General features: G+C 37.8%; 1 protein-coding gene across 3 annotated transcripts in view; it reads left to right on the top strand.

Annotated features, from left to right (window-relative positions):
• LOC149892940 (uncharacterized) overlaps nt 1-16,819 on the top strand; it is a 77,191-nt gene that overhangs the window by 12,642 nt on the left and 47,730 nt on the right. For all 3 annotated transcript variants that reach the window (XM_090083045.1, XM_090083037.1, XM_090083032.1), the window contains exons 18-64: nt 13-186; nt 294-479; nt 596-769; nt 1,049-1,222; nt 1,330-1,515; nt 1,632-1,805; nt 2,085-2,258; nt 2,366-2,551; nt 2,668-2,841; nt 3,012-3,185; nt 3,292-3,477; nt 3,587-3,760; nt 4,047-4,220; nt 4,324-4,509; nt 4,607-4,780; nt 5,047-5,220; nt 5,643-5,816; nt 5,920-6,105; nt 6,203-6,376; nt 6,643-6,816; nt 6,918-7,103; nt 7,201-7,374; nt 7,641-7,814; nt 8,237-8,410; nt 8,514-8,699; nt 8,797-8,970; nt 9,237-9,410; nt 9,512-9,697; nt 9,795-9,968; nt 10,235-10,408; nt 10,831-11,004; nt 11,108-11,293; nt 11,391-11,564; nt 11,831-12,004; nt 12,106-12,291; nt 12,389-12,562; nt 12,829-13,002; nt 13,425-13,598; nt 13,702-13,887; nt 13,985-14,158; nt 14,425-14,598; nt 14,700-14,885; nt 14,983-15,156; nt 15,423-15,596; nt 16,019-16,192; nt 16,296-16,481; nt 16,579-16,752. In XM_090083045.1, the coding sequence (XP_089939171.1) occupies nt 13-186; nt 294-479; nt 596-769; nt 1,049-1,222; nt 1,330-1,515; nt 1,632-1,805; nt 2,085-2,258; nt 2,366-2,551; nt 2,668-2,841; nt 3,012-3,185; nt 3,292-3,477; nt 3,587-3,760; nt 4,047-4,220; nt 4,324-4,509; nt 4,607-4,780; nt 5,047-5,220; nt 5,643-5,816; nt 5,920-6,105; nt 6,203-6,376; nt 6,643-6,816; nt 6,918-7,103; nt 7,201-7,374; nt 7,641-7,814; nt 8,237-8,410; nt 8,514-8,699; nt 8,797-8,970; nt 9,237-9,410; nt 9,512-9,697; nt 9,795-9,968; nt 10,235-10,408; nt 10,831-11,004; nt 11,108-11,293; nt 11,391-11,564; nt 11,831-12,004; nt 12,106-12,291; nt 12,389-12,562; nt 12,829-13,002; nt 13,425-13,598; nt 13,702-13,887; nt 13,985-14,158; nt 14,425-14,598; nt 14,700-14,885; nt 14,983-15,156; nt 15,423-15,596; nt 16,019-16,192; nt 16,296-16,481; nt 16,579-16,752 (8,346 nt within the window). The remainder of the gene's footprint in view (nt 1-12; nt 187-293; nt 480-595; nt 770-1,048; nt 1,223-1,329; nt 1,516-1,631; nt 1,806-2,084; nt 2,259-2,365; nt 2,552-2,667; nt 2,842-3,011; nt 3,186-3,291; nt 3,478-3,586; nt 3,761-4,046; nt 4,221-4,323; nt 4,510-4,606; nt 4,781-5,046; nt 5,221-5,642; nt 5,817-5,919; nt 6,106-6,202; nt 6,377-6,642; nt 6,817-6,917; nt 7,104-7,200; nt 7,375-7,640; nt 7,815-8,236; nt 8,411-8,513; nt 8,700-8,796; nt 8,971-9,236; nt 9,411-9,511; nt 9,698-9,794; nt 9,969-10,234; nt 10,409-10,830; nt 11,005-11,107; nt 11,294-11,390; nt 11,565-11,830; nt 12,005-12,105; nt 12,292-12,388; nt 12,563-12,828; nt 13,003-13,424; nt 13,599-13,701; nt 13,888-13,984; nt 14,159-14,424; nt 14,599-14,699; nt 14,886-14,982; nt 15,157-15,422; nt 15,597-16,018; nt 16,193-16,295; nt 16,482-16,578; nt 16,753-16,819) is intronic.

The following is a 16,819-nucleotide window of genomic DNA, read 5'->3' as shown; positions in this document are numbered from 1 at the left end:
ACCATATTTAAGGTATTCTCAGTGATTGGAGCTCATGGGGAGCGTGTTCAGCATCTTGTCAACTCGATGCTTATTTACCTAGGCTTACCAGAACTCGTACTTGTACAGGCTCTACTTTTGGTGGCAATTGCAATGGTGCGATCTTAATAAGCACAGTAAGCTGCAATGTAGAAGTTCTTTGTCCAGGTTTGCTCTATTAAAATACTTTCCAATTTTAGTTTTTGAGTATTACTTTTTCAAGTTTTTTCTTTTTTTCATTTTATGTAATCAAATAAAAATATGGTTTCTCATAGGAACATTGACAGCTTGGAGTCCTTGGGGTGCATGTTCGGATGTTTGTAACACAGCTGGTGATGGACCATATCAGAGCAGAGAGCGATCTTGTGTTGGATATTCTACGTGGAACCCTAACTATTTAGGATGTGTTGGTTCTAGTAGGACTGATCAACAGCTATGCAATCAAAATGTTGGTTGTCTAGGCACGAGCTGATATGTTAAAATTGTACCCTTTTTTGTATATGTTAGTTAAGTAGGAAACAATGTTAACTAGTTGCTTTCAGCAGCTTCTCACTCTTAGAAGTCTTGTTCTCAACAGGTACCTATTCTGCATGGAGTGTATGGAGTGCATGCTCAGAGAGTTGTCAGTCTAATCCCAGTGCATCACCATTTCAAAGTCATACAAGGACTTGTCAAGGAGATACATTAAATGGTGGATGTGTTGGAGTAAGTGTTGAAACTCAAGGCTGCAATATGGGAGTGTCATGTCCAGGTACTTTATATTGTCATTTGAGCCAGGGTTTTTAAATAAGTTGGTAATCATTTACTGGGCGTAGTTTGAATGCTTACCTTTTTTGCATGAATGGAACTATCAAAAAGGATAACAAACTCCATAACTTTCCTTTGTTATTTGATGTTCTTTAGTTAGACAGAGTAACAACAAAAAAATGTTGTGGTATGTTTTTAAACAAATGTGGCAGAATATTATTCAATTATTGGTGTTTTTTGTTCCTACTTTGCTTTCCTGATTTGTCTGACCACCATATTTAAGGTATTCTCAGTGATTGGAGCTCATGGGGAGCGTGTTCAGCATCTTGTCAACTCGATGCTTATTTACCTAGGCTTACCAGAACTCGTACTTGTACAGGCTCTACTTTTGGTGGCAATTGCAATGGTGCGATCTTAATAAGCACAGTAAGCTGCAATGTAGAAGTTCTTTGTCCAGGTTTGCTCTATTAAAATACTTTCCAATTTTAGTTTTTGAGTATTACTTTTTCAAGTTTTTTCTTTTTTTCATTTTATGTAATCAAATAAAAATATGGTTTCTCATAGGAACATTGACAGCTTGGAGTCCTTGGGGTGCATGTTCGGATGTTTGTAACACAGCTGGTGATGGACCATATCAGAGCAGAGAGCGATCTTGTGTTGGATATTCTACGTGGAACCCTAACTATTTAGGATGTGTTGGTTCTAGTAGGACTGATCAACAGCTATGCAATCAAAATGTTGGTTGTCTAGGCACGAGCTGATATGTTAAAATTGTACCCTTTTTTGTATATGTTAGTTAAGTAGGAAACAATGTTAACTAGTTGCTTTCAGCAGCTTCTCACTCTTAGAAGTCTTGTTCTCAACAGGTACCTATTCTGCATGGAGTGTATGGAGTGCATGCTCAGAGAGTTGTCAGTCTAATCCCAGTGCATCACCATTTCAAAGTCATACAAGGACTTGTCAAGGAGATACATTAAATGGTGGATGTGTTGGAGTAAGTGTTGAAACTCAAGGCTGCAATATGGGAGTGTCATGTCCAGGTACTTTATATTGTCATTTGAGCCAGGGTTTTTAAATAAGTTGGTAATCATTTACTGGGCGTAGTTTGAATGCTTACCTTTTTTGCATGAATGGAACTATCAAAAAGGATAACAAACTCCATAACTTTCCTTTGTTATTTGATGTTCTTTAGTTAGACAGAGTAACAACAAAAAAATGTTGTGGTATGTTTTTAAACAAATGTGGCAGAATATTATTCAATTATTGGTGTTTTTTGTTCCTACTTTGCTTTCCTGATTTGTCTGACCACCATATTTAAGGTATTCTCAGTGATTGGAGCTCATGGGGAGCGTGTTCAGCATCTTGTCAACTCGATGCTTATTTACCTAGGCTTACCAGAACTCGTACTTGTACAGGCTCTACTTTTGGTGGCAATTGCAATGGTGCGATCTTAATAAGCACAGTAAGCTGCAATGTAGAAGTTCTTTGTCCAGGTTTGCTCTATTAAAATACTTTCCAATTTTAGTTTTTGAGTATTACTTTTTCAAGTTTTTTCTTTTTTTCATTTTATGTAATCAAATAAAAATATGGTTTCTCATAGGAACATTGACAGCTTGGAGTCCTTGGGGTGCATGTTCGGATGTTTGTAACACAGCTGGTGATGGACCATATCAGAGCAGAGAGCGATCTTGTGTTGGATATTCTACGTGGAACCCTAACTATTTAGGATGTGTTGGTTCTAGTAGGACTGATCAACAGCTATGCAATCAAAATGTTGGTTGTCTAGGCACGAGCTGATATGTTAAAATTGTACCCTTTTTTGTATATGTTAGTTAAGTAGGAAACAATGTTAACTAGTTGCTTTCAGCAGCTTCTCACTCTTAGAAGTCTTGTTCTCAACAGGTACCTATTCTGCATGGAGTGTATGGAGTGCATGCTCAGAGAGTTGTCAATCTAATCCCAGTGCAGCACCATACCAAGTTCATACAAGGACCTGTCAAGGAGATGCATTAAATGCCGGATGCATTGGAGCAAGCTTTGAAAATCAAGTCTGTAATGTGGGAGTACCGTGTGCAGGTACTTTTTGTAGTTGTTTAAGCCAGTGACTTTGATTAGTCGGTGCAAGTTAGTTGGACACAGGTCAACTACAAAATAATTATGAAATATTCTAAGAAAATGTTGGTGAATATTATCTGTTTTTTAGTGTCTTTCATTTCTTTCTGATTTTTTTGACCATCATGCTTTAGGTATTCTCAGTGAGTGGAGCACATGGGGAGCATGTTCAGCATCATGTCAGCTGGATTTTTACTCACCAACTCGTACCAGAAGTCGCACTTGCGATGGTGCCTCTTTTGGTGGCAATTGCAATGGTGATATTTTAATAAGCACAGAAAACTGCAATGTAGATGTACTTTGTCCAGGTTTGCTCTATTAAATGACTTTCCAATTTAAGTTTTTGCATATCACTTTTTTAAGTTTTTTCTTATTTTTTTAAATGTAATCAAATAAAAATATGGTTTCTCATAGGAACTTTGACAGCTTGGAGTGCTTGGGGTGCATGTTCGGCTTCTTGTAACACAGATGGTGATGGACCATATCAGAGCAGAGAGCGATTTTGTGTTGGGTATTCTACATGGAGGGTTAATTATTTAGGATGTATTGGTGCAAGTAGGACTGAACAACAGCAATGCAATCAAAACGTTGGTTGTCAAGGCATGAGCTTATATACTAAAACTGTTCTCTTTTATATATATTAAGTGAAAAAAATGTTAACTAGTAGCTTTCAACAGGTTTTCACTTTGTGGAATCTTGTTTTCAACAGGTACCTATTCTGCATGGAGTGCATGGAGTGCATGCTCAGAGAGTTGTCAGTCTAATCCCAGTGTATCACCATACCAAGTTCATACAAGGACCTGTCAAGGAGATTCATTAGGTAACGGTTGTGTTGGAACAAGTTTCGAAAGTCAAGTCTGCAATGTGGTAGTGTCGTGTCCAGGTACTTATTATGAACCTTTAACCATGGTCATTCCATAAGCTTACAACTTATTACTGGACGAAGTATGTTTGAAAGCTTGCATCTTAGTTGAAAGTAAAGAATTAAAAGTGATAGGAAATGCCATTAAGAGGAATGTCTTTACCGCTTTGAGCTTATTTGTTACACAAGCCAACCGAAAAAAAATAGTTTTGATAAGCTTTTAAACAAATGCAGATGCATCTTCCCTAAGCTTTGGTCTTACAGTTATTGCTCTGTTTTTCTGACTCATCTGACCATCATGTTTTAGGTACTCTCAGTGATTGGAGCTTATGGGAAGCATGTTCAGCGTCCTGTCAACTCGACTTGATTCCACCCACACACACCAGAACTCGCACTTGTACAGAAAGTACTTTTAGCGGCAATTGCAATGGTCAGATCTTATCAAGCAGTGAAAACTGCAATGTGGAAGTTCTTTGCCCAGGTTTGCTATGTCAAATAAATTTCCGTAATACGTTTTTCTTTAATGTTATTTCACGATGCATTTTTCTCCATATCTAAGGAAATGAAAGCATGATTTCTCATAGGAACATTAACAGCATGGAGTGCGTGGAGTGCATGTTCGGACGTTTGTAACACAGCTGGTGATGGACCATATCAGAGCAGAGAGCGGTCTTGTATTGGATATTCTACGTGGAACCCTGACTTTAACGGATGTGTTGGTTCTAGTAGGATTGAAAAACAGCTATGCAATCAATATGTTCCTTGTTTAGGCAAGAGCTTTGCTTTTAAGGCGTGTTTGTGCTAAGCAGAACTAACGTTCATCATTGTATAACATGTAGATAAGTAAAAATGTCTTTCTTTCAACAGGTACTTATTCTTCATGGAGTGCATGGAGTACTTGCCCAGAAAGTTGTCAATCAAATGTCAATGTTGCACCATTTCAGTTTCATTCTCGGACATGTTTAGGGGATACACTAAACGGTGGTTGCACAGGCGTTAGTTATGAATCTCAAGCCTGTAACGCAGGAGTGTCTTGCCCAGGTAACCAACCATCCTTTTCTTCCTTATTGACTTGTCGATTGTTACTTTGTGATTGGTTACTTGAGTTATCATTTTTTCAACTTTCGCATAAATATCTCAAGACTGTTTGACATCAGCACCCAAGGGGCTTCTGCATCTATATTGCAAAACGTAGATTATTCAGCTACTTTCTCTTCCGTGTTTTTTACTGCTATAGATTATGTGAAAGTAAACATCGATTGAAGATTGGTCGATCTGTAATCTTAAACGAACTTATTGATGTTTAGGTAGTCTCAGTGATTGGAGCTCTTGGGGAGCATGTTCAGCATCTTGTCAACTCGATTTCGTTCCTCCCACGCACACCAGAACCCGCTCATGTACCAACTTTACATTTGATGGCAATTGTAAGAGTCAGATCCTATCAAGCACTGAATACTGCAATGTGGGAGTTGTTTGTCCAGGTCTCTTTTATTTTAATGAAACTTTTGTTTTTATTTGCGGAATGTCTTAGTGTATTAATATGTATATAAAGGATTTAGAAATGTGTGAAAATATCATATTAAGCTGCATTCTATCTATTGTTAAAGAATGGTAATTATTTTGACATTTTTTAAATGCTATTTTTGATTCAACTAATTTAAAAGCATAAAAACCAGACTAAATGGTGTTTAAAAAAGTCCTTTTTCTCTGGCCTATTCATATATAGCTAAATTGTTGAGATTTACCAGACGTCAGTTGATAAAGGCGTTTGATGACCGTAACTAATTAAATCCAATATTTGATAATATTTGACATTAAGAAAGAGTTCTGCAATTTCATATTATCTAAATAAGCTTTAAAACCATCACATTCTTTCCTGATTTATATGATCCTTTCATTTTAGGTAGCCTTAGTGAATGGAGCTCTTGGGGAGCATGTTCAGCATCTTGTCAACTCAGTTTCATTCCTCCCACGCAATCCAGAATCCGCTCATGTACCAACTCTTCGTTTGGTGGCAACTGTAATGGTCAGATCTTAATTAGCACTGAAAACTGCAATGTGGGAGTTCTTTGTCCAGGTTGGCTATATCAAAATACAGTCTCTTTTACGTTTTTGTTTTTAGCACTTTCAGGTTTACTCTTTATCTATCTCTCAATAACTGGAAATGTGACATTTCATAGGATCGATGACAGCTTGGAGTAACTGGGGTGCGTGTTCAGATGTTTGCAACACAGTTGGTGATGGGCCGTATCAGAGCAGAGAGCGGTCTTGTATTGGATATTCTACGTGGAACCCTGACTTTAACGGATGTGTTGAAGTTAATAGGACTGATCAAAAGCTATGCAATCAAGATGTTGCTTGTTTAGGCAAGAGCTTTGCTTTTAAGGCGTGTTTGTGCTAAGCAGAACTAACGTTCATCATTGTATAACATGTAGATAAGTAAAAATGTCTTTCTTTCAACAGGTACTTATTCTTCATGGAGTGCATGGAGTACTTGCCCAGAAAGTTGTCAATCAAATGTCAATGTTGCACCATTTCAGTTTCATTCTCGGACATGTTTAGGGGATACACTAAACGGTGGTTGCACAGGCGTTAGTTATGAATCTCAAGCCTGTAACGCAGGAGTGTCTTGCCCAGGTAACCAACCATCCTTTTCTTCCTTATTGACTTGTCGATTGTTACTTTGTGATTGGTTACTTGAGTTATCATTTTTTCAACTTTCGCATAAATATCTCAAGACTGTTTGACATCAGCACCCAAGAGGCTTCTACATCTATATTGCAAAACGTAGATTATTCAGCTACTTTCTCTTCCGTGTTTTTTACTGCTATAGATTATGTGAAAGTAAACATCGATTGAAGATTGGTCGATCTGTAATCTTAAACGATCTTATTGATGTTTAGGTACTCTCAGTGATTGGAGCTCTTGGGGAGCATGTTCATCATCTTGTCAACTCGATTTCGTTCTTCCCACGCAAACCAGAACCCGCTCATGTACCAATTCTACATTTGGTGGCAACTGTAATGGTCAGACCATAACAAGTACTGTAAACTGCAACGTGGGAGTTCTTTGTCCAGGTTTGCTGTCGAAAAACATTCTCTTTTATGTTTTTGTTTATAGCACTTTCAGATTTACTCATTATCTATCTCTCAATAACTGGAAATGTGACATTTCATAGGATCGATGACAGCTTGGAGTGACTGGGGTGCGTGTTCAGATGTTTGCAACACAGTTGGTGATGGGCCGTATCAGAGCAGAGAGCGGTCTTGTATTGGATATTCTACGTGGAACCCTGACTTTAACGGATGTGTTGAAGTTAATAGGATTGATCAAAAGCTATGCAATCAAGATGTTGCTTGTTTAGGCAAGAGCTTTGCTTTTAAGGCGTGTTTGTGCTAAGCAGAACTAACGTTCATCATTGTATAACATGTAGATAAGTAAAAATGTCTTTCTTTCAACAGGTACTTATTCTTCATGGAGTGCATGGAGTACTTGCCCAGAAAGTTGTCAATCAAATGTCAATGTTGCACCATTTCAGTTTCATTCTCGGACATGTTTAGGGGATACACTAAACGGTGGTTGCACAGGCGTTAGTTATGAATCTCAAGCCTGTAACGCAGGAGTGTCTTGCCCAGGTAACCAACCATCCTTTTCTTCCTTATTGACTTGTCGATTGTTACTTTGTGATTGGTTACTTGAGTTATCATTTTTTCAACTTTCGCATAAATATCTCAAGACTGTTTGACATCAGCACCCAAGGGGCTTCTGCATCTATATTGCAAAACGTAGATTATTCAGCTACTTTCTCTTCCGTGTTTTTTACTGCTATAGATTATGTGAAAGTAAACATCGATTGAAGATTGGTCGATCTGTAATCTTAAACGAACTTATTGATGTTTAGGTAGTCTCAGTGATTGGAGCTCTTGGGGAGCATGTTCAGCATCTTGTCAACTCGATTTCGTTCCTCCCACGCACACCAGAACCCGCTCATGTACCAACTTTACATTTGATGGCAATTGTAAGAGTCAGATCCTATCAAGCACTGAATACTGCAATGTGGGAGTTGTTTGTCCAGGTCTCTTTTATTTTAATGAAACTTTTGTTTTTATTTGCGGAATGTCTTAGTGTATTAATATGTATATAAAGGATTTAGAAATGTGTGAAAATATCATATTAAGCTGCATTCTATCTATTGTTAAAGAATGGTAATTATTTTGACATTTTTTAAATGCTATTTTTGATTCAACTAATTTAAAAGCATAAAAACCAGACTAAATGGTGTTTAAAAAAGTCCTTTTTCTCTGGCCTATTCATATATAGCTAAATTGTTGAGATTTACCAGACGTCAGTTGATAAAGGCGTTTGATGACCGTAACTAATTAAATCCAATATTTGATAATATTTGACATTAAGAAAGAGTTCTGCAATTTCATATTATCTAAATAAGCTTTAAAACCATCACATTCTTTCCTGATTTATATGATCCTTTCATTTTAGGTAGCCTTAGTGAATGGAGCTCTTGGGGAGCATGTTCAGCATCTTGTCAACTCAGTTTCATTCCTCCCACGCAATCCAGAATCCGCTCATGTACCAACTCTTCGTTTGGTGGCAACTGTAATGGTCAGATCTTAATTAGCACTGAAAACTGCAATGTGGGAGTTCTTTGTCCAGGTTGGCTATATCAAAATACAGTCTCTTTTACGTTTTTGTTTTTAGCACTTTCAGGTTTACTCTTTATCTATCTCTCAATAACTGGAAATGTGACATTTCATAGGATCGATGACAGCTTGGAGTAACTGGGGTGCGTGTTCAGATGTTTGCAACACAGTTGGTGATGGGCCGTATCAGAGCAGAGAGCGGTCTTGTATTGGATATTCTACGTGGAACCCTGACTTTAACGGATGTGTTGAAGTTAATAGGACTGATCAAAAGCTATGCAATCAAGATGTTGCTTGTTTAGGCAAGAGCTTTGCTTTTAAGGCGTGTTTGTGCTAAGCAGAACTAACGTTCATCATTGTATAACATGTAGATAAGTAAAAATGTCTTTCTTTCAACAGGTACTTATTCTTCATGGAGTGCATGGAGTACTTGCCCAGAAAGTTGTCAATCAAATGTCAATGTTGCACCATTTCAGTTTCATTCTCGGACATGTTTAGGGGATACACTAAACGGTGGTTGCACAGGCGTTAGTTATGAATCTCAAGCCTGTAACGCAGGAGTGTCTTGCCCAGGTAACCAACCATCCTTTTCTTCCTTATTGACTTGTCGATTGTTACTTTGTGATTGGTTACTTGAGTTATCATTTTTTCAACTTTCGCATAAATATCTCAAGACTGTTTGACATCAGCACCCAAGAGGCTTCTACATCTATATTGCAAAACGTAGATTATTCAGCTACTTTCTCTTCCGTGTTTTTTACTGCTATAGATTATGTGAAAGTAAACATCGATTGAAGATTGGTCGATCTGTAATCTTAAACGATCTTATTGATGTTTAGGTAGTCTCAGTGATTGGAGCTCTTGGGGAGCATGTTCATCATCTTGTCAACTCGATTTCGTTCTTCCCACGCAAACCAGAACCCGCTCATGTACCAATTCTACATTTGGTGGCAACTGTAATGGTCAGACCATAACAAGTACTGTAAACTGCAACGTGGGAGTTCTTTGTCCAGGTTTGCTGTCGAAAAACATTCTCTTTTATGTTTTTGTTTATAGCACTTTCAGATTTACTCATTATCTATCTCTCAATAACTGGAAATGTGACATTTCATAGGATCGATGACAGCTTGGAGTGACTGGGGTGCGTGTTCAGATGTTTGCAACACAGTTGGTGATGGGCCGTATCAGAGCAGAGAGCGGTCTTGTATTGGATATTCTACGTGGAACCCTGACTTTAACGGATGTGTTGAAGTTAATAGGATTGATCAAAAGCTATGCAATCAAGATGTTGCTTGTTTAGGCAAGAGCTTTGCTTTTAAGGCGTGTTTGTGCTAAGCAGAACTAACGTTCATCATTGTATAACATGTAGATAAGTAAAAATGTCTTTCTTTCAACAGGTACTTATTCTTCATGGAGTGCATGGAGTACTTGCCCAGAAAGTTGTCAATCAAATGTCAATGTTGCACCATTTCAGTTTCATTCTCGGACATGTTTAGGGGATACACTAAACGGTGGTTGCACAGGCGTTAGTTATGAATCTCAAGCCTGTAACGCAGGAGTGTCTTGCCCAGGTAACCAACCATCCTTTTCTTCCTTATTGACTTGTCGATTGTTACTTTGTGATTGGTTACTTGAGTTATCATTTTTTCAACTTTCGCATAAATATCTCAAGACTGTTTGACATCAGCACCCAAGGGGCTTCTACATCTATATTGCAAAACGTAGATTATTCAGCTACTTTCTCTTCCGTGTTTTTTACTGCTATAGATTATGTGAAAGTAAACATCGATTGAAGATTGGTCGATCTGTAATCTTAAACGAACTTATTGATGTTTAGGTAGTCTCAGTGATTGGAGCTCTTGGGGAGCATGTTCAGCATCTTGTCAACTCGATTTCGTTCCTCCCACGCACACCAGAACCCGCTCATGTACCAACTTTACATTTGATGGCAATTGTAAGAGTCAGATCCTATCAAGCACTGAATACTGCAATGTGGGAGTTGTTTGTCCAGGTCTCTTTTATTTTAATGAAACTTTTGTTTTTATTTGCGGAATGTCTTAGTGTATTAATATGTATATAAAGGATTTAGAAATGTGTGAAAATATCATATTAAGCTGCATTCTATCTATTGTTAAAGAATGGTAATTATTTTGACATTTTTTAAATGCTATTTTTGATTCAACTAATTTAAAAGCATAAAAACCAGACTAAATGGTGTTTAAAAAAGTCCTTTTTCTCTGGCCTATTCATATATAGCTAAATTGTTGAGATTTACCAGACGTCAGTTGATAAAGGCGTTTGATGACCGTAACTAATTAAATCCAATATTTGATAATATTTGACATTAAGAAAGAGTTCTGCAATTTCATATTATCTAAATAAGCTTTAAAACCATCACATTCTTTCCTGATTTATATGATCCTTTCATTTTAGGTAGCCTTAGTGAATGGAGCTCTTGGGGAGCATGTTCAGCATCTTGTCAACTCAGTTTCATTCCTCCCACGCAATCCAGAATCCGCTCATGTACCAACTCTTCGTTTGGTGGCAACTGTAATGGTCAGATCTTAATTAGCACTGAAAACTGCAATGTGGGAGTTCTTTGTCCAGGTTGGCTATATCAAAATACAGTCTCTTTTACGTTTTTGTTTTTAGCACTTTCAGGTTTACTCTTTATCTATCTCTCAATAACTGGAAATGTGACATTTCATAGGATCGATGACAGCTTGGAGTAACTGGGGTGCGTGTTCAGATGTTTGCAACACAGTTGGTGATGGGCCGTATCAGAGCAGAGAGCGGTCTTGTATTGGATATTCTACGTGGAACCCTGACTTTAACGGATGTGTTGAAGTTAATAGGACTGATCAAAAGCTATGCAATCAAGATGTTGCTTGTTTAGGCAAGAGCTTTGCTTTTAAGGCGTGTTTGTGCTAAGCAGAACTAACGTTCATCATTGTATAACATGTAGATAAGTAAAAATGTCTTTCTTTCAACAGGTACTTATTCTTCATGGAGTGCATGGAGTACTTGCCCAGAAAGTTGTCAATCAAATGTCAATGTTGCACCATTTCAGTTTCATTCTCGGACATGTTTAGGGGATACACTAAACGGTGGTTGCACAGGCGTTAGTTATGAATCTCAAGCCTGTAACGCAGGAGTGTCTTGCCCAGGTAACCAACCATCCTTTTCTTCCTTATTGACTTGTCGATTGTTACTTTGTGATTGGTTACTTGAGTTATCATTTTTTCAACTTTCGCATAAATATCTCAAGACTGTTTGACATCAGCACCCAAGAGGCTTCTACATCTATATTGCAAAACGTAGATTATTCAGCTACTTTCTCTTCCGTGTTTTTTACTGCTATAGATTATGTGAAAGTAAACATCGATTGAAGATTGGTCGATCTGTAATCTTAAACGATCTTATTGATGTTTAGGTACTCTCAGTGATTGGAGCTCTTGGGGAGCATGTTCATCATCTTGTCAACTCGATTTCGTTCTTCCCACGCAAACCAGAACCCGCTCATGTACCAATTCTACATTTGGTGGCAACTGTAATGGTCAGACCATAACAAGTACTGTAAACTGCAACGTGGGAGTTCTTTGTCCAGGTTTGCTGTCGAAAAACATTCTCTTTTATGTTTTTGTTTATAGCACTTTCAGATTTACTCATTATCTATCTCTCAATAACTGGAAATGTGACATTTCATAGGATCGATGACAGCTTGGAGTGACTGGGGTGCGTGTTCAGATGTTTGCAACACAGTTGGTGATGGGCCGTATCAGAGCAGAGAGCGGTCTTGTATTGGATATTCTACGTGGAACCCTGACTTTAACGGATGTGTTGAAGTTAATAGGATTGATCAAAAGCTATGCAATCAAGATGTTGCTTGTTTAGGCAAGAGCTTTGCTTTTAAGGCGTGTTTGTGCTAAGCAGAACTAACGTTCATCATTGTATAACATGTAGATAAGTAAAAATGTCTTTCTTTCAACAGGTACTTATTCTTCATGGAGTGCATGGAGTACTTGCCCAGAAAGTTGTCAATCAAATGTCAATGTTGCACCATTTCAGTTTCATTCTCGGACATGTTTAGGGGATACACTAAACGGTGGTTGCACAGGCGTTAGTTATGAATCTCAAGCCTGTAACGCAGGAGTGTCTTGCCCAGGTAACCAACCATCCTTTTCTTCCTTATTGACTTGTCGATTGTTACTTTGTGATTGGTTACTTGAGTTATCATTTTTTCAACTTTCGCATAAATATCTCAAGACTGTTTGACATCAGCACCCAAGGGGCTTCTGCATCTATATTGCAAAACGTAGATTATTCAGCTACTTTCTCTTCCGTGTTTTTTACTGCTATAGATTATGTGAAAGTAAACATCGATTGAAGATTGGTCGATCTGTAATCTTAAACGAACTTATTGATGTTTAGGTAGTCTCAGTGATTGGAGCTCTTGGGGAGCATGTTCAGCATCTTGTCAACTCGATTTCGTTCCTCCCACGCACACCAGAACCCGCTCATGTACCAACTTTACATTTGATGGCAATTGTAAGAGTCAGATCCTATCAAGCACTGAATACTGCAATGTGGGAGTTGTTTGTCCAGGTCTCTTTTATTTTAATGAAACTTTTGTTTTTATTTGCGGAATGTCTTAGTGTATTAATATGTATATAAAGGATTTAGAAATGTGTGAAAATATCATATTAAGCTGCATTCTATCTATTGTTAAAGAATGGTAATTATTTTGACATTTTTTAAATGCTATTTTTGATTCAACTAATTTAAAAGCATAAAAACCAGACTAAATGGTGTTTAAAAAAGTCCTTTTTCTCTGGCCTATTCATATATAGCTAAATTGTTGAGATTTACCAGACGTCAGTTGATAAAGGCGTTTGATGACCGTAACTAATTAAATCCAATATTTGATAATATTTGACATTAAGAAAGAGTTCTGCAATTTCATATTATCTAAATAAGCTTTAAAACCATCACATTCTTTCCTGATTTATATGATCCTTTCATTTTAGGTAGCCTTAGTGAATGGAGCTCTTGGGGAGCATGTTCAGCATCTTGTCAACTCAGTTTCATTCCTCCCACGCAATCCAGAATCCGCTCATGTACCAACTCTTCGTTTGGTGGCAACTGTAATGGTCAGATCTTAATTAGCACTGAAAACTGCAATGTGGGAGTTCTTTGTCCAGGTTGGCTATATCAAAATACAGTCTCTTTTACGTTTTTGTTTTTAGCACTTTCAGGTTTACTCTTTATCTATCTCTCAATAACTGGAAATGTGACATTTCATAGGATCGATGACAGCTTGGAGTAACTGGGGTGCGTGTTCAGATGTTTGCAACACAGTTGGTGATGGGCCGTATCAGAGCAGAGAGCGGTCTTGTATTGGATATTCTACGTGGAACCCTGACTTTAACGGATGTGTTGAAGTTAATAGGACTGATCAAAAGCTATGCAATCAAGATGTTGCTTGTTTAGGCAAGAGCTTTGCTTTTAAGGCGTGTTTGTGCTAAGCAGAACTAACGTTCATCATTGTATAACATGTAGATAAGTAAAAATGTCTTTCTTTCAACAGGTACTTATTCTTCATGGAGTGCATGGAGTACTTGCCCAGAAAGTTGTCAATCAAATGTCAATGTTGCACCATTTCAGTTTCATTCTCGGACATGTTTAGGGGATACACTAAACGGTGGTTGCACAGGCGTTAGTTATGAATCTCAAGCCTGTAACGCAGGAGTGTCTTGCCCAGGTAACCAACCATCCTTTTCTTCCTTATTGACTTGTCGATTGTTACTTTGTGATTGGTTACTTGAGTTATCATTTTTTCAACTTTCGCATAAATATCTCAAGACTGTTTGACATCAGCACCCAAGAGGCTTCTACATCTATATTGCAAAACGTAGATTATTCAGCTACTTTCTCTTCCGTGTTTTTTACTGCTATAGATTATGTGAAAGTAAACATCGATTGAAGATTGGTCGATCTGTAATCTTAAACGATCTTATTGATGTTTAGGTAGTCTCAGTGATTGGAGCTCTTGGGGAGCATGTTCATCATCTTGTCAACTCGATTTCGTTCTTCCCACGCAAACCAGAACCCGCTCATGTACCAATTCTACATTTGGTGGCAACTGTAATGGTCAGACCATAACAAGTACTGTAAACTGCAACGTGGGAGTTCTTTGTCCAGGTTTGCTGTCGAAAAACATTCTCTTTTATGTTTTTGTTTATAGCACTTTCAGATTTACTCATTATCTATCTCTCAATAACTGGAAATGTGACATTTCATAGGATCGATGACAGCTTGGAGTGACTGGGGTGCGTGTTCAGATGTTTGCAACACAGTTGGTGATGGGCCGTATCAGAGCAGAGAGCGGTCTTGTATTGGATATTCTACGTGGAACCCTGACTTTAACGGATGTGTTGAAGTTAATAGGATTGATCAAAAGCTATGCAATCAAGATGTTGCTTGTTTAGGCAAGAGCTTTGCTTTTAAGGCGTGTTTGTGCTAAGCAGAACTAACGTTCATCATTGTATAACATGTAGATAAGTAAAAATGTCTTTCTTTCAACAGGTACTTATTCTTCATGGAGTGCATGGAGTACTTGCCCAGAAAGTTGTCAATCAAATGTCAATGTTGCACCATTTCAGTTTCATTCTCGGACATGTTTAGGGGATACACTAAACGGTGGTTGCACAGGCGTTAGTTATGAATCTCAAGCCTGTAACGCAGGAGTGTCTTGCCCAGGTAACCAACCATCCTTTTCTTCCTTATTGACTTGTCGATTGTTACTTTGTGATTGGTTACTTGAGTTATCATTTTTTCAACTTTCGCATAAATATCTCAAGACTGTTTGACATCAGCACCCAAGGGGCTTCTGCATCTATATTGCAAAACGTAGATTATTCAGCTACTTTCTCTTCCGTGTTTTTTACTGCTATAGATTATGTGAAAGTAAACATCGATTGAAGATTGGTCGATCTGTAATCTTAAACGAACTTATTGATGTTTAGGTAGTCTCAGTGATTGGAGCTCTTGGGGAGCATGTTCAGCATCTTGTCAACTCGATTTCGTTCCTCCCACGCACACCAGAACCCGCTCATGTACCAACTTTACATTTGATGGCAATTGTAAGAGTCAGATCCTATCAAGCACTGAATACTGCAATGTGGGAGTTGTTTGTCCAGGTCTCTTTTATTTTAATGAAACTTTTGTTTTTATTTGCGGAATGTCTTAGTGTATTAATATGTATATAAAGGATTTAGAAATGTGTGAAAATATCATATTAAGCTGCATTCTATCTATTGTTAAAGAATGGTAATTATTTTGACATTTTTTAAATGCTATTTTTGATTCAACTAATTTAAAAGCATAAAAACCAGACTAAATGGTGTTTAAAAAAGTCCTTTTTCTCTGGCCTATTCATATATAGCTAAATTGTTGAGATTTACCAGACGTCAGTTGATAAAGGCGTTTGATGACCGTAACTAATTAAATCCAATATTTGATAATATTTGACATTAAGAAAGAGTTCTGCAATTTCATATTATCTAAATAAGCTTTAAAACCATCACATTCTTTCCTGATTTATATGATCCTTTCATTTTAGGTAGCCTTAGTGAATGGAGCTCTTGGGGAGCATGTTCAGCATCTTGTCAACTCAGTTTCATTCCTCCCACGCAATCCAGAATCCGCTCATGTACCAACTCTTCGTTTGGTGGCAACTGTAATGGTCAGATCTTAATTAGCACTGAAAACTGCAATGTGGGAGTTCTTTGTCCAGGTTGGCTATATCAAAATACAGTCTCTTTTACGTTTTTGTTTTTAGCACTTTCAGGTTTACTCTTTATCTATCTCTCAATAACTGGAAATGTGACATTTCATAGGATCGATGACAGCTTGGAGTAACTGGGGTGCGTGTTCAGATGTTTGCAACACAGTTGGTGATGGGCCGTATCAGAGCAGAGAGCGGTCTTGTATTGGATATTCTACGTGGAACCCTGACTTTAACGGATGTGTTGAAGTTAATAGGACTGATCAAAAGCTATGCAATCAAGATGTTGCTTGTTTAGGCAAGAGCTTTGCTTTTAAGGCGTGTTTGTGCTAAGCAGAACTAACGTTCATCATTGTATAACATGTAGATAAGTAAAAATGTCTTTCTTTCAACAGGTACTTATTCTTCATGGAGTGCATGGAGTACTTGCCCAGAAAGTTGTCAATCAAATGTCAATGTTGCACCATTTCAGTTTCATTCTCGGACATGTTTAGGGGATACACTAAACGGTGGTTGCACAGGCGTTAGTTATGAATCTCAAGCCTGTAACGCAGGAGTGTCTTGCCCAGGTAACCAACCATCCTTTTCTTCCTTATTGACTTGTCGATTGTTACTTTGTGATTGGTTACTTGAGTT

Source organism: Hydra viridissima, unplaced genomic scaffold (genome assembly GCF_058129835.1).
Source record: "Hydra viridissima isolate aposymbiotic clone 2 unplaced genomic scaffold, HvirCarnegie_v1 scaffold_1, whole genome shotgun sequence".
Classification (NCBI taxonomy): Eukaryota; Metazoa; Cnidaria; class Hydrozoa; order Anthoathecata; family Hydridae; genus Hydra; species Hydra viridissima.
Note: the sequence above shows the minus strand (reverse complement) of the source record. Positions and strands in the feature narration are given on the sequence as shown.